The 21,585-nt window shown below is 33.8% G+C and overlaps 3 protein-coding genes across 3 annotated transcripts; all 3 read right to left on the bottom strand.

Annotated features, from left to right (window-relative positions):
• Window positions 1-4,008: 4,008 nt before the first annotated feature.
• LOC107476537 (oligopeptide transporter 7) lies at window positions 4,009-8,333 on the bottom strand. The gene is made up of 6 exons (XM_016096368.3): window positions 8,236-8,333; window positions 7,565-8,147; window positions 6,155-6,724; window positions 5,729-5,987; window positions 5,307-5,489; window positions 4,009-4,791 (listed from the first exon to the last, which is right to left on the bottom strand). The coding sequence occupies exons 1-6, from the start codon at window positions 8,267-8,269 to the stop codon at window positions 4,177-4,179; spliced, it is 2,244 nt and encodes a 747-aa protein (XP_015951854.1). The 5' UTR covers window positions 8,270-8,333; the 3' UTR covers window positions 4,009-4,176.
• A 1,293-nt stretch (window positions 8,334-9,626) lies between these two features.
• On the bottom strand, window positions 9,627-13,136 carry LOC107476546 (uncharacterized). The gene is made up of 8 exons (XM_016096379.3): window positions 12,901-13,136; window positions 12,260-12,392; window positions 12,069-12,163; window positions 11,412-11,512; window positions 10,658-10,727; window positions 10,334-10,361; window positions 10,193-10,253; window positions 9,627-10,045 (listed from the first exon to the last, which is right to left on the bottom strand). Exons 2-8 carry the CDS (start codon window positions 12,270-12,272, stop codon window positions 9,940-9,942), a joined length of 474 nt encoding a protein of 157 aa, XP_015951865.1. The 5' UTR covers window positions 12,273-12,392; window positions 12,901-13,136; the 3' UTR covers window positions 9,627-9,939.
• Window positions 13,137-14,021: 885 nt separating this feature from the next.
• Window positions 14,022-18,845, bottom strand: LOC127743985 (oligopeptide transporter 7-like). Its single transcript, XM_052256257.1, has 6 exons — window positions 18,717-18,845; window positions 17,776-18,382; window positions 16,076-16,645; window positions 15,527-15,785; window positions 15,066-15,248; window positions 14,022-14,746 (listed from the first exon to the last, which is right to left on the bottom strand). The coding sequence occupies exons 1-6, from the start codon at window positions 18,754-18,756 to the stop codon at window positions 14,132-14,134; spliced, it is 2,274 nt and encodes a 757-aa protein (XP_052112217.1). The 5' UTR covers window positions 18,757-18,845; the 3' UTR covers window positions 14,022-14,131.
• Between the last annotated feature and the right edge of the window lie 2,740 nt (window positions 18,846-21,585).

Raw genomic sequence — 21,585 nt, 5'->3', positions numbered from 1 at the left:
AAGAAAAATAAAACAAATAAAACAAAGAACTGCTTAAATAGAGGGCAGTCTTGTTTAAGACTACTCTTAAATTCCTCCCAAGGTGAAAGAAGCTCCAAATGCGAAAGTTGTAACTTTATCGCCATCTTTGCCATAGTATCTGCCACCGTGTTTGCATCTCTCATAATCAAACGAAAGTCAACACACCAATTCCAATGCATGATATCTCTTATTTTGAGCATCAATGAATCAATATACCCAAAACTATCTTGAGTAACAAGATTAAATGCTTCCACACAATCCGTCTCACAAATAACATCTCGTTGACCCACATCCCAAGCTAAGAGATATCCTCTCCAAATAGCAAACAATTCTCCTTGAAAAATAATATTACTCTCAATCATTCCCAAACACCCCCTTTGCCAGCTCCCATTACAATCTCTAATAACACAAGCAAAACCAACACTATCACCCGAACCAAAATAACTAGCATCACAATTAATCTTAAAAGTACCAATGGATGGGAGATTCCAAAATCCATTTAGAGTAGAGGGAAGGGACATACGTTGTAATTCAAAAATATTCCTAAACTCTTTTTCTGAGGTTAATGCCAGACAAATCACTTTTTTCGGAGGCCAAGTTTCATGGGGATTAAATATGTCATTATTCCTTGCTCGCCATATCCACCAAAGTCCCGAAAAGAACTTGAACGGATGCTCTCTACTATGATACAATAACCAGTTCTTCAAATCCAAAGGATGACAAGAAATATCCAACCTATACCAGACAAGATGAGCTTTTGGACAATCCCGAATACAATGTAAAACCGATTCCTGGCTAGAAAGACATCTTGGACACCTATCCGATGACGACATCCATCTTCTAAAGCGAAAACTTGCAGTAGGAAGAGCCTCCTTAAGACACAACCAAGCCAAAAACTTATACTTTTCCGGAACAAGCTGACGCCAAAACCAAAACCAATTCTCCCGCTCCTCCCAACCAAACAGTTGCTTACACAATCACAAGTAACCATTGCGTGAGTTATAGACTTTGGCAGCAGGCCCACTCCAATACCAACCCACTTCCGGACCTGCTTGTTCATCTGGATTGTAAGAGAGAATATTACCTTTCAGATTTTGAGATAAAGGAGAATAAAGAGTATCCAAATGCCACCTACCAACCGACCAAATATCCTGTATCCGGAGATTCGAATAAGAAATGTGAACATAATCCATCTCATTAGATAACCGCCATTCTCTCCTCCAGCTAGAAAACCAAAAATTCTGATTCAAATCTCCAATACACCAAGCAAATCCATCCTTCAACACTTTCCAAGCCTTGCAAAGACACCTCCAAATGGGAGAGTCCTTGTTCTTAGGATAACTAAATCAGTCATATAGAGATGATCGGTACTTGGCATCCAACAATTGGACCCGTAGCTTGTTTGGCTGCTGGAAAAAAGTTCAAACTTGCTTCCCAAGAAGAGCAATATTTACATAATAAGGATCTCTAATCCCCAAACCTCCATATTTTTTTGGAGTAACCAGTACCTTCCAACTAACAAGATTCAATCCTCTTCCATCAACTTGTCCTTTCCAAAGAAAATTCCTCATCATAGACTCTAATTTACTAATGATTCCTTTGGGAAAAATAGAGACCTGCATCTGGTACGTGGGAATAGCGGCGGCAACAGAATTAACAAAGCAGAGTCTACCAGCCCGATTGAGTAAACTCCCTTTCCAGCTTGCTAGCCTACTCCGAATCTTATCCAGGACACCATTGAAAGCTGAACGAGTCACCCTAAAATGGCTAAGGGTAACTCCAAGATACTTGCCCAAGTCCTGGACAAATCTGATAGAGGATACCCCAGTGAAAATCTCTTTCCTTGTTGCAGAGACATTCTTAGAGCAAAGCGCTTTAGACTTCTCCACATTAATCTTCATCCCAGATGCTTTGCAAAAAGTCTCTAAACCAATATCACATTTTGCACTTGTCTCTTTGTAGCTTTACAGAATAGAAGCAAGTCATCCGCAAACATTAAGTGGGATATTCTTGGTCCCCCTCTAGAAATAGAAACCGGCTCCCACAAGCCCAAATCAACCTGATGACTAATAAAGCATGCCAATCGCTCCATACACAACACAAAAAGATAGGGTGACATAGGGTCTCCTTGTCTAAGACCTCGGCTAGGAGTAAAGCCATTCAGACGACTCCCATTCCAAAGAATAGATAAAGAAGAAGCAATGACACAATTCATAATTAAATTAAGTGTAGGAATAGGAAAACCAAAGCTATTAAGGGTATGAGCTAAAAACCTCCAGTCAACCCTGTCATAAGCTTTCTCCAGATCAATCTTAAAGGCCAGTGTGTCTTTCTTTGATTTAGTCTTCTTCATAAAGTGGAGGACTTCTTGAGCAATAATGATGTTGTCCAGATTTCTTCGTCCCGGAATAAATCCTCCTTGAAGTGGGTTGCAGGGACTAATCGGCCTGAAATCTTTCATAGATACTGGTGATTCAACCTTTGGAATGAGAACCAGTAAAGTCTCCAACATTCTCGGATCAAGAGTAACACCGGAGAATGCCTGCTTAACCATCTTCCAAACATCAAGACTAATGATCTCCCAATATTCTTTGAAAAAGAAAGCTTGAAACCCATCAGGACCCGGAGCTTTAAAAGAGTTCATGTGAAAAACAGCTGTTCTGACTTCCTCCATAGTAACTGGTGCCGTAAGATTATTGCAAACTTCCTCATTCAGAGAAGGAAGAGGCACATCACCAAGGCAACCCAAATCAACATCATCCAAATGACAGAATAAGCTTTTATAGAAAGACTCTGCTTCTTGACTCAGAACCTCTGGATCAGTTTCCCACACTCCATCCTTAAGAAAAAGGCCATGAATCTTATTATGCTTCCTTCGCGCAAGAGTTTGAATATGAAAGAATCTTGTATTCCTATCCTCGAACCTAACCCACTGCTCTCTGGACTTTTGGAACCATAGGAGCTCTTCTTGCACTAGAGTATTATTATAATCATCAAGCAACTGTTACTCTTTCTGACGCAAATAAATACTATCCACCACTTCCAAACGCTTTTGTAAATAATTAATCTGCTGCTCTAATCCACATTTCTTAACAAAAATGTTACCAAATACCTTCGAGTTAAACTCTAGTGAATTCTTCTGTACTTCCGAAAGCTTGCCATGAATCCCTCTATTACCAGACCACCATGACTGTGTCACAATATCCCTATATCCAGGATGAGTAGCCCAAGCAGCAACAAATCGGAAAGGTCGATTCCCTTTAGGCTGAGGACGACCTTTACAACGCACCAGAATAGGGCAATGATCAGACTGAAGCCTATTTAAAACTTCTACATAAGCCTCTGGAAAGATAGATAACCAACTACTATTTATACAGACTCGATCAAACTTTTTTGCCACGTCATCATAATTTTTCACCCTCCTGTACCAAGAAAATTGCCTCCCAATAGTCTTCAGATCAAACAAACCACTATCCCCTAATGAAGTAGCAAACATGTCTGCTCTTTGATGAGAAAATTGACAGCCCTTAGATTCATGAGAAAACTTGACTTCATTAAAATCACCAAGAACAATCCAAGGTCCTTGAAAAACCATGGATTGTGCAACAAGATAATCCTAAAGGAGAATCCTTTTCTTAAATTGAGGACTGCCATAAATACCACTACACCTCCAAATTAAATTATCAAAATGAACCTCAACAGTAACACCCTGATCAAAAGCATTAATGAACTTATAACAAACACCCTTCATAGAGGATAAAAACTAAATACCTCCCTTATTAAAACCTTTTTGGATAAAAGAAAATTAAGTATCAATAATAATAATAAGTGCACATTTTGTATTTTCTTAATTTTTATCATAAGATTTTAATTTCTAATGTAGGTTAATTTATTATATGCATTGACAATAAAAGTCAAAGAACTTTAAAATCCAAAGGGACATGAATTGCTGGACATATTTGATAATAGAATTCAAATTTACATGAATGTTGATAATAATCCAACAATTTTTTTTTTCTTTTCATTCAAATGAAACTACTACAAAAGTCATACAACATTGGTTGAAGCATCAAGAATGATATGTAAACAGCTACATACAACCTTGAACCTAGTAAGTAGTAACTACAAATTACAACAATGGTGTAATTTACAAACTTAGTATAGAGGACACCCTTGAGCTGTGACACCTTGAGCAGTTGGACATGAAGCTAAAGGGCAACCATCCACTTCACTCCCCCACCAGTTTAAGTTAACATTTTCCATCCCTAAACACAAGTAAAGCAGCACTCCCATGAATGCTAATCCGGCATCAAGTCCTCCGGACAAGGCATAATTGTGTCGGCTCCACCACCGGCGATAGTATCGGTAGGCCACAAACCCTGAGAGGAATCCAACAAGAACCCAACTAGTGTAGTTCACCGGAGTGCCCGGAGGCATTTCGGCTACGGCAGCCAAGATAACTGGCATGGTTATAAGTCTAATCCAATGTTTGTTTGGGAAGGTTTTGTGTGCTAGCCATACTAATAAAGGAGCAATAGCACCAGCCAAAAAGAACCAGTTTATGGCTGAGTAGTGGCCAAGATCTCCAAAGATTCTGTGAGGACCTATCAAACCCCATATGACAGATGCATCATAGAATACATGATCAGTGGGGCAAGTCCATGGACTACTTGCTGGAAGCAATTCTCTATCACATATGTCTGGAATAGTGCTCATGAGCCACCATGCTGTTGTTAAATGGACCAAAGCGGATATAGTAGTGCCAAGTATCTAACAGAGTAATGCAACACCGCCCAAAACTATTCAGAATTGGAAGAAAAAAAGAAGAAATAGTTGCATAAAATCTGCACCTAATGTATGGACTAAGATATTCTTACATAGGAACAAATTTATAAAATATCATGTTAAGGCAAATTTACAATAAAAGTGGGTTTCATGCAACATATACTCACTTATTTTTGGGTCTCGTGTACTTTTTTTGCAAATGTGTTTAATTCTTAGACTTGTGTTCATGTAAGAATTTCTCGTAAGGTAAGTGGATATGCATGAGAGTGGGTGATGTGAGTGTAAATTTCAAATTTGTAGTGTGATATTACTTAAAACATTATAAAGCAAGGATGAATAAAAAGAATTTGTATGATATTGTAGGGCCAGATCAAAATTCAAGAGTATACGAAGAATTGAATATTCAAGAATCATTTTCCATGTACAAGCATAAATATAAGAAGTCACACTGATCTTTCTCTCAACTTCTATGAATAATGGGGTAGATTGTGTGTGCAAACCTGTGCAACGAACATTGATCTAGGAGGGATCTTCATGTAATGGCCAAGCTTGAAGTCTTGCAAAAATGAAATCCCCAGTTTCATACTTCCATTCCCATATGTCTTAAACAAAATGTTTGCAATGGGATATCCTGGATAGATGTATCCAATTATGTATTCTGTGATAACATTCAAAGCCGGTGCCTTCATCAGGAACCAAAACAGAATTGTTATCCATTTGATATTACAAGGTAAAAAGATTATGAGACAGCACCTATACTTTAAGTTTTCAAATTAAATCATTTTAAATTCAATTATTTAGCAGGTTATATTGTCATCTAATTGTAGCATAAGTGCAATTTTGTGCCACAAGTTTTCTCAATTCAGCATTATGATAGCATAGGGAATTGTCAGAAATGATCATAAATGCAATGCTCTTATACCTGATTTGTTGTAGCTCTAATGATTCCAATTGGAAGAGTGAATGACAGAGCAACAACACATGCTAACACCACACCCCACCATGGAAGCTGGAGTTGATCGTTATAATATCTGCATATGAACATAATTGCAGTGATGTTGAACAATAGAATGCAAATAAACCACCATTCAGGAACTTGTTTATAATTTTTTCTCATCAGCTTAGTGTGTATATCAATCTTCTTCTCTTGGAACGCAGACTTGCTTAGTTGTAATATGTCCTGCTCCATTGAAAGACATACATCAATCACATTGACAGACCCATAGTTACAAAAGTTAATGAAAAATAAAAGGTAAATCAAATGGTTAGAGTCTTATTCATAAATGAAATGGTATCATGCATAGCATACTAATATTACTTTCCAAAGAAAAACTTGTAAAGCTTGTACCTTCCATGGAAGAGGAGTACATGAACAAGGGTTGCAGAAAGGCAAGCAAAAGCAAAGCCATATGCCATTGCAAAGCTTATGCTAAGATAAAGAGGGCCATCGCGCTCGTATGCCTCTAGGTCGAGGCGAAAGTTAGGGTCTATAATATCTGATATGTTGTATTTCTGGCCATTGGACATGAATAGTTCATCTGAAAGTATGGGAAATTTTCTTGCATTGTAGATATTCAGCCAATAAGCAGAGGGAATGAGGACATAGACAAAAATGGCAAAACCAGCAGCAACATTAGCAGTAGCAAACCAAGGACTAGCCAAAGGGCTACCAAGATAAGCACATATGCTAGACCAGTCAAAACCAACAACACCAAGTCCAAGACCATGTAATCCTGAACCTATTTGTTGTGCTACAATGGAGTTGGGAAACATCCAACACATCCAAGAAAGTGAAGTTAACATTGGGAATAGGTAGCCTGGTAAGACATAATAAGCAAAACTGCAAACAAATGCCATGAAGAAGAACTGATTCCGAGTTAACCCTCCTTTTGGCCTCTCCTCCTTCTCATGCAGTGCCCTGAAAACGATTATTACATCAACTTAGTAGTTAGAAGAGTGATCTTTTCCTATTTATCAGTGAATATACTTGCTATGAACATTTTGATGATTTCGATTCACAGTTGTGTTGGAAATTCTAAATGCTTATGGCTGAAAATGGGTACATGTGACAGTGACACTGATCACTATTCTTTCTCCAAATTCAATTTTGGTGCAAGCTAATCATGTTCGCCATTTTAGTTGTACATTTTCCTTTTCTTTTTCTTCTTGACTTGATTGTTGTTTTGGTTTCTCTGTTCTCCACAGTGAGTCCTTTATTTATGCATCAAATTATTTTCATTTAACAAAAAAAAATTATATTTTTGTCGTTATAAATAGTAATATAGATCTAAATTTAATTGATAGTCAATATAAATTGTTTATTTTTTTTTTACAAATATATAGCATATATTGTCATATTACACAAATATTTACTTTGCTTAAGATTACACTCATGTTATATTTTTAGAATTTGATTTGTGTATTCAATTTATATAATTTGAAGAAGAAAAAATTACTAAACTATGATTGATAAATTCAGTATTATACTATTATTTTTTAGTTCCTCAAATTCTGCTAAGTATTATAAATGTTTTAGATTTATTAAAATTCAAAGCTTAAAATGATTTTATATTATCAACCCATAAAGCTTAATCTTAAAAACTCTCAGAATTGGTCTAAATAACGAAACTTTATTTTTATTTTTATTTTTTGAAAATTTTTTTGGGTCATTTGTTGACTCTATTTTATTTTTTTGTCATTGTCCAACGTCATTGTTTTGAGACAAAGTATGGTGAAACTTGAAAGAAACAGTGAGTACCTGAAAAGAGAGACCTGGACAAGATTTTGTGGCCACCACATACCAGCAGGCTCAACCAAGTACCTCCTTAGAAGCCCGGCCCAACAAAAGCCCAACAAGTGAGTCGTTATAACCACCAAAAAGCCCATCAATACAGTAACCTCTTTCCGGTAAAACACCTTAACGGCACTCACAAAATGAATCGCATAAACACTCGCCGCGCCGGAGTTCGCGAAAATCGTGATAAGCACGTGCTCCTTCACGCTGAACTTCCCTGGATTCATCGTGAACTCAAACCTCGTTCCCTTCCAGAACCTTCGATCCGTCACCGTCGCCGCCAGCAGGTGCCCCGCCGGAACCACCGCTATCTGCGCCGATATCGCCGTCAGGGATAGCGGCTCCCTCCGGTACCAGAAGAACTGGTTCAGGAACGAGAGAAGCACGCATGCTAGGGTTCCTAGTATCCATGTCCTGAAGGTGAATACCGGTACGAAGGGATCGTCGGTGACCGGGACTGTCAGCGAAACTTGCTCAATCGGAGAGTCTTCGTAGTCCTCCTCCGCCGGCGAGTTTTCCGGCACAATCAATGGTGGTTCTATGTGAACTGAAACAAAAGAGACAGGAAAACACAGCGTTTTAGTGTAGCTGAAACCATACTATAGTAGAAGAGAAAGTGTGAAACTGTGCGTTACGGAGTGGCGCGTGGATTTCGTGGTGGTTAGCCATAGAGCTCCGGCGAAGTTGGAGAAGGTATGAAACTGAAACCAGATTTTTCTGTTACAATTTTTTTAAAGGACTAAACTAACTTCACTCACTAATATTGAGATTATTCATTGTTGTGTGACTTTGAATTTTTGAATATTCGAGTGGAATATTGTTTGTATTATTAATTTATTATTGTTACTAGTGAATTTATTATCCGGTTTGGGGAAAGCTTTTCTTTGGATTAAATCATGAGATTGAAAAGATGAGGATCCAGGGAGAACGACATGTGAGGACTGTGTGGAGTTCAACGGTTGCAACTGGATTGTGTTACAAGTTGCAACTATATGAAATCATAGAACTGGATAATTAATTGTTTCTGAAGAAAGGAAAAGGAAAAACAAAAGAGTAGGAACGTGTCATAAAACTCATAATCAATCATAGTCAACAGGGAACACAACACTATTGATCGCTGTACGGTAGCCAGTTAATTAATATGTTATGCAATCGTCTTCTTCATGCCTGTCTTTGTCGCATATAGGGCTGAAAGTGAGCCGAGCTAGACCAAGCTTAAGCTCGATTCGTAAAAATTGAGCTTGACTCACGGCTCGACTCATTAATAATCGAGCTTATTTCTTAAGTTCAAGTTCAGCTCGTCGAAAGCTCACGAGCTGGCTCAAATAATAGAAACATAAATACATAATCTATAATTCTATATCAATAAATTATAACTTATATATTTTAAAAAATATTTAAAAACTCGATTATATATATAATTATTAATACACATATTCTATATGTATTTAATCTATACTTTTAATATTATATATATACATATGAAATAATAATATATAATATTACTTTTAATATATATATATATATATAATTGAGTCAGCTCACGAGCTAATGAGCTGAGCTTATCCAAGCTTAACCTCGGCTTATTTAATTTATGAGCTCAATTCTAAGCGCTTAGCTCACTAGCTCACGAACTTAGCTTATCGAACTATTAACGAGTCGAGTTTGAGCTAACTCATGAGCTGGCTTGACTCACTTTCAACCCTAGTCGCATATGTGGAGAAAAAATCACGGATGATATGGTAGCTGGAGTTGATCATTACTCATTAGAATACTCACATTGTCACATATGAATATAGTGAGGTTCCATATAAAGATAATAATGTTTATCAAAATAATGCAAATAAATCACCATTGAGGAACTTGTTTATAAATATATATTCTCATGAGCTTCGTATGCACGTCTATTTTAACTTGTTTATTATAATCGGGAACCATAAATATACCATCATTGAAGTGTTAATTAAACATTTTTTGGCGGATCTATGAATTAAACAATTAAATCACTCAATTCATAGAAATCAGATCTGAATCAGTTCATATTAGAGCATGGATATTTTACTGAATAAAATGTCTTTGCAAAATATTTCCCCCTTGTACAAATAACACTAGAAAGAACATTGTCATAAACTTGCCAAAAGAACTATCAATAGTTCATATGCGCACAACTAGAGAGCACCAACTACACATCCATTAAATATGATAGAGTATTTGATTTCTATCTTGAATCTTAATACCTTATTTCTATCCCCATTGTCTCTCGTAGAAACTAAACGCTACCTATCAGAACAGAATCTTCCCATTAAGATTAATAGAAAACTTAACACGAACATTCTCAGTCAAAATATCAAATCTGGATCATCTTCATAATCAAAGTCTTGATCACTTGAATGCCTTAGTCTCTTTGCATCTCTTGGTCCGCCTCTTCCCCTCTTTGGTTTACCCCTATGGATTACATACACATATATTAGCTCATCCAACATATAACTATTTGCCAGGACTTGCAACAAATTTTCTATAATTCTAAAAGAAAATAGCAACATGCTTAATTCAATAGGATCGAGATCAAAGATAATCTGGTTAAGTGCTTACGGTCCATGTGCATAAATTCCTCCGCCTTTTGAACGACCAGGACCAAAATCAGATCTCCCATCTGACACCAACAGAATACAGTGAATAGGAAATAAAATTCATGCTGCGAAGTTATTGAGATGAACATTTATATGAACTCACCATCTCGTCCAGCTGCAAGCTCTTCTGCCTATAATACACCAAGTGAAAATAGAATTCACCTCAGAAAATAACCTATTTGTAAAAGTTTGCCGACACTTGAAAAGAAAAAAAAATGAACCAAGCTTCAAATTCATTTATTGTTTCCATAAATATTGCCTCAGATAGTTTTTTTGGGTCTCAAATTGATAAGAATGGTACCATAAGATTAGGCTCATTAGCTAAACTTCTTAATCATATATGACATAGGTTTAATGTAGACTAGAGCAAGGTAGAATCCTTTTCCTCTATTGGTGAATTGCTAATCACTAAATATCAGAAACACACCGCTTGTGAGGTAACTGAGGACAATGAAAAGAGCCTATCTTCAGGATGAAACTTTCTAGACCGCTTCAAGCTGTAATGAAGAAAAATAGATTCAACAATGTCATACAAACATCATTACATCAACAAGCATAAGCCAAGATACAATTACTTTTATATCTCAAAAAGAAGGGAAAATGAAAAAAGAATAGGAGAACATGCAAGTGTACACATTAACTCATCCATGATAAAAAGTTCTAAATGCACAGCCACAGACTTTGGTCAAAAGAGTATAATCCTGAATTAAAAATGGCATGCCATATACTACAGGATACAGATGGAGATGCGCAACAGATCCCTCAATAAAATTCATTACTACATAGAACTCAGATATATTAGACAACACCTATGAATGAAACCCCATTGCGTGTAATTTTAGCATTCAATATACAAACATGGAAAATAAACCTTGTTCAAGGCGGGATTTTTAGCAGTTAGTAACAGAATTCATGAGTTAGTCTTTCTAATAGGTTCCTGATAGACACAACTATTAATTATGCATAAAAGATCGTTCACTCTAGAACACACATTACCCATCCTATTTTCCTACGGATTATTAGAATCAAAGATTGTAATATAAAATATAGAAGCTACTACTGCTCAGAAGAAATGAAATAAACTTCACAAGGTAAGAGACTGAAGAATGGGTTTCTTGATATTACATTGACTATTTCAAAACAAAATTTAATAGGAAAGCCAAATAGAAGAAACTTCGTACAGTGCAGTGTTCTTTGAGGAAGACAAGAATCCCTCAAATCCTTTCAATACATTTCCACACTGCCCAGGATCCTGTAAGTAACTTGTCTCCATATCATAAACCTATGTTAATGGCAAAACGTTAGCCCGTTATGGCTAGAAACCATGTAAAAGGTCCTTCAAAGAGCTTAACTTCATTAAATCATTTCATGTTAGTGAAGACAAGCATCCAATTTGAGCAGCCAATGATCTAAGATACTGCACCTGAGTGCATCATTGCATGCCAACTCAACAAGAAACTTACAATAAAATTGGAATTAACTGCACAGCGTGAACAAGAAATTGCTGGACAAGTGATGGGATTAATATTCTGTAAAGTATCCTGCTAGCACTAGTGTCTATCATGAGAATAAAGACAGGGTGCTGCATATAAATGATGGCGGATCATATTACAACAAATTTTGTGTCTTCTTCTCTTGTTATGATGCTGCATTAGCGAGGAACCTTAGCCAGCGTAAGTATCCAATTTTAGGATAGATGCCATTTTTTCCAATTGATATCATAGAACTTTGATATACACTTCAAATAACAAAGCGACCATATATCTTGAGAAATAGTTTCCTTTACCCGTGTTTTGAAGCAACAAAAAAACCCCAGAAGCAACCATTGAAAATTTTACCTGTCTTTCAATGCTGCGAAGCTCATCGTGGAGCTTGGCTCTCCTACTAAGCAGCGAGGCCAGCATTGCAGATGGGTTTACAGTACCCTTTTGTGCTATAACATAAGTTCAGGCAAAAAAAAAACAACATTGTTGCAACTTTAAGAACTCAAAACAAAAAATCAAGGGTAAAGGGAAATATGAAGGGTTACCTTCGGATTCCATTTTCAAGCAACCAAATCAATTTAGGGGCTTGAGAATTGAAGAAGTAATGTGCATATTCTGGTTTCTACATCTCTTATAGTCAAAACTTCGGTCTTGATTTTTACCTTATGCCATCATACTCTACATAAGTAAATAACTTCGTAATTAAAAAGAAAAAAGAGAGAAAAATCTGCATGTAGAATTTCAAATATTCAAGTTATGGATACACCATCATCTTTGGCATAGAAAAAATAACACAGTGTTCTTAATAGAACGAATACAAATTGTATGCAGATAGTTATATCAAAATATTCAGCTAGTATCATAATCTCAAGGTCCCTCGAAAGCAAAGAAATCTATCACTAGCCATGAAACATTATCAAGTATTCAAGTAACATGATGCAAGCTACTGAATCAGATCCAACTTTGAACTTATGCATTAAAAATGTAACAGCTAGAGATATTCAGTACATATAATTAAAAACCCTAGTGCCTTGAAACACAAGAAATTTTTCTTCGTTTTTTTTTTTTATTTTTAGTTTTTTATTTGGCTACATTTCGTTGCACTATATATACTTTAAAACAATCAATCATATGGTAGAATAATCCTAATAATACAACAGAAGAAAGGGAAAATGGGAAAACGAACTCCTGAAACAGAATCCCGGCTAGTACGACAATGGCGAGGTGACGGCAACGGTGAATCAGCGATGGAATATCAACCGAGAACCTGATGATGGGCGAGAATGAGATTTGAATTGTGAATTTGAGAATTTGGGGACCTTAGGGTTTCGATCTTTCGATGCTTCGAAACAAAAAAGCTGAGACTGTTTCTCAGGTTTCAGCTATTTCGCATTGGGGGCGAGAACGAGATTCGAAATCATTTCTTCTGTTTTTTTTTTTTACACAAAAAAAGATTGTGGGCCCGACCCGCTAACATAGGAGATTGGGTTCTTAATATAAAAGTCAGAAAAAAGTTGAGCCGGGTTAAATTTACAAGAAGTTTGATCACATTTAATTATTTTTGGATTTGTAATTAATAAGATGAATTTACAATAAAAGTTCTTAATCTAATAGTAACTAGAATTCGTGTTTGTTAGACCATTATATTCTAGATGATACAAATATACAATATTAAACAAAAAAATAATTATAATTTAATGGTTAAACAAGTAAACTTGTATCAAGTTTGAATCCTAACGAAAATTGTTATATATCAATATATGTACTCTATAGATATATAGGTAGATATAGAAAAAAGTTGGGGGGAAAATGGCTTACAAAAGTGTAATAATTTAGTTCTTAATCAATTCACATGAGTTCAAGCTTTAGAAATGGAAGAAAAATTATTGTCTTTTAGTATATAGTAAAAGAAGATGAAAACATAAGCTATTTTGTTTAGCTTTCTGGGAAACATTGAAATTTGTTATTTAATAATTTTATAGAATTTATACAAATATATGACAAATGATTATTTTTACATAAAAAAAAAAACTTGAAATACTAAAACCCTAAGACGAATTCACCTTGTATCAAGTTCTATATAAATAACAATAGCTTTTTGCCTTCCATTTTAATTAATGAAAATAATGTTGGAAAAACAAGTTTGGTAGGCTTAAATAGAGCTTATTGTTTTAAAACATAACTTTGGACAAAAATATATTATTGACATATATCCGTCACTTTCTATATAAGGTGATGACATAATAAAGTTCAAACCTTAATTTAATAGTATTGACATTTTTTTTAGGATTTTTCACACTCAAAAAATTAAAAAATATTCAATTCTTTTTCTGTCTCTATTTAGAAATATTAATCTTTACATCATGTTTTCATTACAGATAAATCGCAGCAAATAGATTTGATTACTGCTACAACACTTAGTAAAGAGGACACCCTTTAATTTGAACACCTTGAGCAGTTGGGCATGAAGCTAATGAACATCCATCAGAATTAACACCCCACCAATTCAAGCTTATATCTTCCATTCCCAAACACAAATACAACAAAACCCCCATGAATGCTAACCCAGCATCAAGTGCACCAGACAACACATAATTATGTTTGATCCACCATCCACGGTGATACCTATATGCAACAAACCCAGATGCAAATCCAACAAGAACCCAACTAGAATAATTCACTGTTGTAGCAGGTGGCATTTCATTTAGTGATCCTAAAATCACTGGCACAGTTATGAGTCTAATCCATTGTTTACTTGGGAATGCCTTGTGTGATAACCAAACTAAGAAAGGAGCAATTGCACCAAACAAGAAGAACCAGTTTATGGCTGAGTAGTGTCCAAGATCTCCAAAGATTCTCCGAGGTCCTATTAAGCCCCAGATCACGGATGCGTCGTAGAATACGTGATCACTGGGGCATGTCCATGGATTGCCTGATGGAAGAAGCTCTCTGTTGCAAATGTTTGGAACAGAGTTCATAAGCCACCATGCTGTTACTAAGTGCACCAATGCTGCTATGATGGTGCCAAGTACCTAAGAAAGACATATAAGGCAATCACAGAATAGGGATTAGAATTACATGAAAAGATTATTAGAATTGAAGGGTAATATTGTAAGAAATATGGCTTGCATTTTCAGCAAAAGTGGACAAATAATGCATTCAGTTTTGTTAAAAATATATAAGCCAAATTTCTTATAAATATGAGGTTGAGAGCTCACTCATTCTATTGAACAAGTGTAATTTCAACAAAAACTTTTGTGAATAGAAAAAAAATGCAGTTATTCAGTTATTCAATATCAGAGTAATTAGTTGTCTATTTTGTTTAGGTTGAAGAAGATTGGGTGTGCAAACCTGTGCAAAAAACATAGCTCTAGGAGGAATCTTCATGTAATGACCAAGCTTAAAGTCTTGGAGGAAGAAAATTGCTTGCTTCATACTAACATTGCCATACACTTTAAACAACATGTTAGCAATAGGATATCCCGGGTAAATGTATCCAATTATGTACTCTGTTATCACATTCAAAGCAGGTGCCTTCACAGCAAACAGAAAAGTTAGTTGTTATTAGGGAATGAAATGCACATTACAATAGAAAATATCATCATCCTATTTTTTGTTCATAATATAACTATATATGGAAGTTAAATAAGGGATAGAAACTATTATTAATCTGTTGAATGCTTCACATTAATAATGACCAATAGATTGAATTTCAAGCAACAAAGCAAAGAATTATAGAATAACGAAATACAATAGTGAAATGTGTACGAGGTAAGTAGGAAAAAAAAGTGTAGAATAAGCTAAGGGTGTACCTGATTTGTTGTGGCTCTAATGACTCCAACTGGAAGTGTGAATGATATGGCAACAACACAGGCTAACACCACACCCCACCATGGCAGCTGGAGTTGATCATTGTAATACTCACATATAAATATAGTGGCAACAATGTTGATGACAAGAATGCAAATAAACCACCACTCAGGTACTGGTTTATAGTATTTCCTCATGAGCTTAGTATGTATATCTATCTTCTTCTCTTGAAAGGCAGACTTACTTAGCTGCAATATTTCCCTGCATCAATTATAATGCATATCTTTATTTAAATGAGTAAAAAGACACTTGTTTCAGTAATTACTAATAAAATGTTTCAACGACTAAAGTATTCATTTGTATTTAATATTTTATTGACTCAAGTATTAAAACAAAATCTTTACGGACTAAAAAGTGTATTTATTTATTCAATCTTTCAAGAACTAAAATATGATTAAAACAGAAATCTTTCATAATAACTAAGTGTAGTAATTTTAAACAAAATAAAATTGTGAAACTATTTATTAGCACATGCATGATTTAATACGTACCTCCCATGGAAGAGCAACACATGAACAAGAGTTGCACTAAGGCAAGCAAAACCAATTCCATATGACATGGCAAAAAGGGTGCTAAGATAAAGAGGACCCTCACTCTCATAAGCCTCCATATCAAGATGAAAATTGGAGTCAATAATAGTTGAGATGTTATATTCTTGACCATTAGACATGAACAAACCATCAGAAAATATAGGAAACCTTCTTGCATTGTAAAGATCCATCCAATAAGCAATGGGCACAATGCCATAAACGAAGGTGGCAAAACCAAAAGCAACATTGGCAGTTGCAAACCATGGACTAGCCAGAGGGCTACCAAGATAAGCACATATGCTGGACCAATCAAAACCAATGGCACCAAGTCCAAGACCATGTAACCCTGAACCTATTTGTTGTGCTACAATGGAGTTGGGAAAAATCCAACACATCCATGAAAGTGAAGTTAACATTGGGAATAAGTAGCCTGGTAAGACATAATAAGCAAAACTGCAAATGAATGCTATGAGGAAGAACTGGTTCCGGGTTAAACCGCCTTTCGGTCTCTCTTCTTTCTCATGCAGCGCCCTGAAAAGTGAAAACCAATAAGGTTATGCACTAGTCGATTGTAATATTTCATTATTGATCAAGTAAGATGTAATAAGAATTATTCAAATGATACATATTACATATGCATTTGATATGATTATTATTTGAGCTGAAATTTCTTAGCTGGTAACATTCATTACCTTGGTGAATCCAGTACCAAAAAAAAGAGCACGTTAAATGTAAAAAAAAAAAAAATCGTATAAAATAAATACATAACAAAATATAAATATATATTATAGTGGATATTTGGTAAATATATTTAATTATTTACACTATGAGCAAAGGTTGCTCGCTATTAATAATAATATTTTGTTTAACTTTTTAAAAAAACTAAGTTGCTTATAATTATCCTTATTATATTATGATAAATTATAATAATAATGATGTAATAATATAATAATCTATTACTATGGCATTAACAATGATAGTATATAGAAACAAGTCTTAAATATTTTAAGAAACCATAAAAATAAAAAATTACAATTTTACTAATTAATCATTGAATAAATATAATTGTTGAAATACTTGAATGTTTTAATTGCAATAACATTCAAACACGTGTTAAAACTTTTCAACTAACTATATATTCAGTGAGCAATTTATAACATGCATTGAAAATATATTTATATGTATAAATAAATATAAATCTTGCATTTTGTTTTACCAAAAGCAGTAAGTAGAGACAGATTAAAGTCAACTCCATACTCTCAATTGCCTTTTTAATTTTATAGAGCAAATTTAGGTGGTCAATAGTATTTTAGCCAGCATATATAATTAATAATTACATTTTCATTGGTTGATTTATTTTTGAAAATAATTGACCATGTTAGAAAAACTATATCTGGTATACATATGATTTAATTTTATTAGCCAGGTATTAAAATGTGAAAATGAAATATTTAGAATAGCTGGCATAATAGTGATATTTCACACACACAAAAAAAAAAAGAATTGCGTGGAAGTAAAATGATCATATAAGCGGGTATGGAATATTGAATATCCAATGTGCATGGTTGGAAAATCAATAATTGAATTCATTTTAATTTATTTTATTTTATTTTAATTTTCCGTTAACGTGGTAGGTGTGCGAGTGAATCAAGTAAACGCACCTGAAGAGCGATACCTGAACAAGGTTCTGCGGCCACCACATAGCAGCGGGCTCAACCAGGTACCTTCTAAAAAGCCCGGCCCAACCGAAGCCCAATACCTGCGTCGTCAAAACCACCATCATCGCCACCACCACCGAGACCTCTTTCTTGTAGAACACGATTGTCGAGCTCACCATATGAATCGCGTAAACGCTCGCAGCTCCAGAACTCGCGAAGATTGTGATCAGCACGTGCTCTTTCACGTTGAATTTCCCTGGATTCATCGTGAACTCGAATCTCGTTCCCTTCCAGAACTTCCGATCCGTCAACGTTGCCGCCATTAAGTGCCCCACCGGAACCACCGCGATCTGCGCCGAAATCGCCGTCACCGATAGCGGTTCTTTTCTGTAACCGAAGAACTGGTTCAGGAACGAGAGGAGAACGCACGCTAGAGTTCCGAGGATCCATGTGCGGAACGTGAAGACTGGTAGGGAGGGATCGTCTGTGATTGGAACCGTCAGCGCCACCTGTTCGATTGGAGAATTCTCGCCGTCCGGCGAAGTATCCGGTGATATTTCCGGCCATGAGGAACCGGAGCCGCCATGGTAACTAAGCTTCTGTTTCTGAACTGAAGAAAAGAAATAATAATAAAATAAAATAAAATAATTGAGAACGAATTGCTAATATTTAGAACTTAAGGAGTTTCTATCTATATACACTCTGATTAAAGTGTTTTAAAAAAAATAATTAAAAAAGGTTACAAATGATAAATACATAAAAATGCAATTTAAAAAGCTCTCGAAGAAATCATTAAATTTAGAGATACATTTCTTAGTCTTAGTGGACAATGGACTGACCAATAATAAACTCAGCAGAAGTTTTATAAGTAAATTAAACGGAAAAAAATAAAACAACATTAAGAAAAGAATTTGGAAATAGAGTTATTAAGCTAAGGTGCATACTAAGAGGCTCGTTGATTTCCTGATATTCACTACTAGCCATAGTGTTTTTTGTATCTCTTTATTTGGTAGGAAGTAGGAACTAGGGTCATGGAGTTTGAAAACTAACAAGGGATCTGATTTTGTTAATGGTGGGATGCTTTTTTTGTTTATATTAATTATGAATCTTTTGTTTATATATATATGTTTGCATGATTGGTAGATAAGACATGAGCTAGAACACAAAATGGTTGGGACACTGATGACGTTATCTGCTTGTTGGCTATGCTAATTATATTATTCATTCATAATAACGAGTGATTTTAGTAAATTAATGAGATATATAATCTTATTATATGTTGTATATTTTATATTTTAATTTCTGTGTATCAGTTTGAATCTTGATGGAGAATAAAGGAAAATTCATTTCCATATGGTAGGCCGTAGTGGGCAATTCATCGCATTTGGACTGGTTTATGGGCAGGATACATTATATTGCATGAGAAGATATTTTTATATGTTCTCTTGTTTGATTAGTGAGCAGAGACTGAAATTAAAATGTTAATTTTAAAATATAAATTTTAATTTTTTTAATATTTTTAGAAAGTAGAAATGACTGAAAATTTTAGAAATAAAAACTAAAATTTTAATAATATATATATTTTTAAATACTATGATTTAATTTTAAATTTGATCTAAATTTATTATTTATTTTTTATATTTATTTTAAATTTAATATAATACTAAAATATAATTTAATTTTATATATTTTATATCAAATATAATATAAAAATTTAATTTAACCTCTATTTTTTAATTTCAGTTTTAATTTTCCTTCCAACTGTAGCCTAAATAAGGTAATCTATGTATTCTCCAAACATGATAATAAATACTAGTAGTATAGTATTATTTATTCACTCGCAAAAAGGGGGAAAAAAATATTTATTTGAACGGTTCTGCTACGTTACCAACAGCATATCTGCCAACTTCTGCCAACTCTTATTTATAATTGTGTTTTATGGGAGTGTGTTTATGGATGTGTCTAATAAAAATGTCTTTTTTATAACTGTGTTTAATAGAAGTATCTTTATAGATATATTTTATGGATGTGTCTCTTTATATATGTATTTAAAATATATTAATTATTAGACACATCTACGAAAACACTTCCATGAAACACAAATATAAATAAGAGTTGGCAGAAATTAGCAGATAATATGTTGGTACCCTATACTTTTCCTTATTTGAATATTACGGTTTAGCCTACAATCTACAATTACATTTTTTATTTTATTAGCTGGTGTGTTTTTTGATTGCTTTTGTTAAAAAAAAAAAATTTTGAACACTCCGTTTGTTATTATATTCTCCTTTAATAATCGTTTCAATTTAATAAATAAGAGATGATAAGATTTTAATTAATGCAATAATTAAATTTAAAAGCAAAATTATAAGAGTATCAATATCTTATCTTTTAGGCGATGCAAGATTTTCAATTGGAAAAGTATAGGGTACCAACATATTATCTGCCAACTTCTACCAACTCTTATTTATATTTGTATTTCATGGAAGTGTGATCGTAGATGTGTCTAATAATTAATATATTTTAAATACATATATAAAGAGACACATCCAGAAATATATCTATAAAAACACTTCTATTAAACACAGTTATAAAAAAGACATTTTTATTAGACACATCCATGAACACACTTCCATGAAACACAATTATAAATAAGAGTTGGCAGAAGTTGGCAGATATGCTGTTGGTAACGTAGCAGAACCGTTTTCAATTATATTACGTATATACAAAAAATTAGCCATTAAATTAATTATTTATATAAATTATATATTAAAATATATATTAAATAAATTTATTTTAATGGCTAATTTTGTGTATGAATATAACATTTGTAAGAATCTTAATACATACTCTTCTAGTCTTATGCTTAAAAATGAAAAAAAATTTGGAGCAAAAAATTCAATTAGCTAAGCTATGTGTAGAAAAACAATTTAATAATAATGGTATATGATATATAAAGATCGATAATAATTGAGATAGAGATATCATAATCATTTATCATAATTTTTCGAAGTATCCGCTAACTCGACGTGCAGATAAAAAATTAATTTGTTGGAAAGTCAAAATTTAAATTCTAACACTCATTAAATAAATTAATTATTTCACCAACTCAAAATGATTACAATCCTTTTTATTAATATTTCTAAAATGATGATTATTAAAATTTGAGTCTAGGCTGCTAACTAATTAATTTTTGGGCAATTTACCTAATTAAATAAAGAGTAAAACTAGGGAATCAAAAGTATATCAGCCAAAATTTAGCCAAATATCTTTGGATGAATTCAAAATTTTTATGAGTTAATATATATGGATGTTCCCTTTGGATGAATTCAAAATTTTTACGAGTTAATATATATGGATGTTTTTTCTACTAAGTATTAGAATGTTTCTTTCTCATATTAAATGGATGTTCTTTTATATATTTTTCGAATTTGTGATTGTTAGAAGTGAATAGATTAATGTGATAAAAAAAAGGAAGGTTTTTATAGGTTTTAATTAGGTTTACTCAATCAATTTAAAATTAGGGTTTTTTTTAATCAGTTTTTAATTTTTTAAATTTTAAATTTAAAAAATTTAAAATTAATTAATTATTGATATAAATTAATATAGTTTTATTTAGTTTTTGGTTTATAAGCTTTTGGTTCCTTATGCTTTTCCTTAAATAAATTGTGTGAATTGTTTACCTGTATACATAAAATAGAAATTTCTTACGTGCATGTGCAATTTCATTCTTATGTAAATCGTGGGAACCTATCACGGTTTTTAATTTCAACGTAAACCATTGGAGGCTAGGAAGGTTTATGGTTGAAAAAT

The sequence above is a fragment of the Arachis duranensis genome, unplaced genomic scaffold (assembly GCF_000817695.3).
Source record: "Arachis duranensis cultivar V14167 unplaced genomic scaffold, aradu.V14167.gnm2.J7QH unplaced_Scaffold_165934, whole genome shotgun sequence".
NCBI lineage: Eukaryota > Viridiplantae > Streptophyta > Magnoliopsida > Fabales > Fabaceae > Arachis > Arachis duranensis.
The sequence above is the reverse complement of the archived record's forward strand: the minus strand, read 5'-3'. Positions and strand labels throughout refer to the sequence as shown.

Bases quoted from the DNA above. Each gene is read 5' to 3' on its own strand.
- LOC107476537 (XM_016096368.3), bottom strand. From the start codon at position 8,269: ATGGCTAACCACCACGAAATCCACGCGCCACTCC. The intron at 5,988-6,154 runs GTACAAGCTTTA...TTCAATGGAGCA, and splicing joins GTACTCCTCTTCCATGGAAG to GGACATATTACAACTAAGCA. The intron at 4,792-5,306 runs GTTTGCACACAC...TTACTCTGTTAG, and splicing joins GATCAATGTTCGTTGCACAG to ATACTTGGCACTACTATATC.
- LOC107476546 (XM_016096379.3), bottom strand. The intron at 11,513-12,068 runs GTAAAATTTTCA...CCATTAACATAG, and splicing joins TTCGCAGCATTGAAAGACAG to GTTTATGATATGGAGACAAG. The intron at 10,728-11,411 runs GTACGAAGTTTC...TCTTCATTACAG, and splicing joins TCCTCAAAGAACACTGCACT to CTTGAAGCGGTCTAGAAAGT.
- LOC127743985 (XM_052256257.1), bottom strand. From the start codon at position 18,756: ATGGCTAGTAGTGAATATCAGGAAATCAACGAGCCTCTTA. The intron at 18,383-18,716 runs GTATGCACCTTA...TCTTTTCTTCAG, and splicing joins GGAAATCAACGAGCCTCTTA to TTCAGAAACAGAAGCTTAGT. The intron at 15,786-16,075 runs GTACGTATTAAA...TAATTGATGCAG, and splicing joins GTGTTGCTCTTCCATGGGAG to GGAAATATTGCAGCTAAGTA.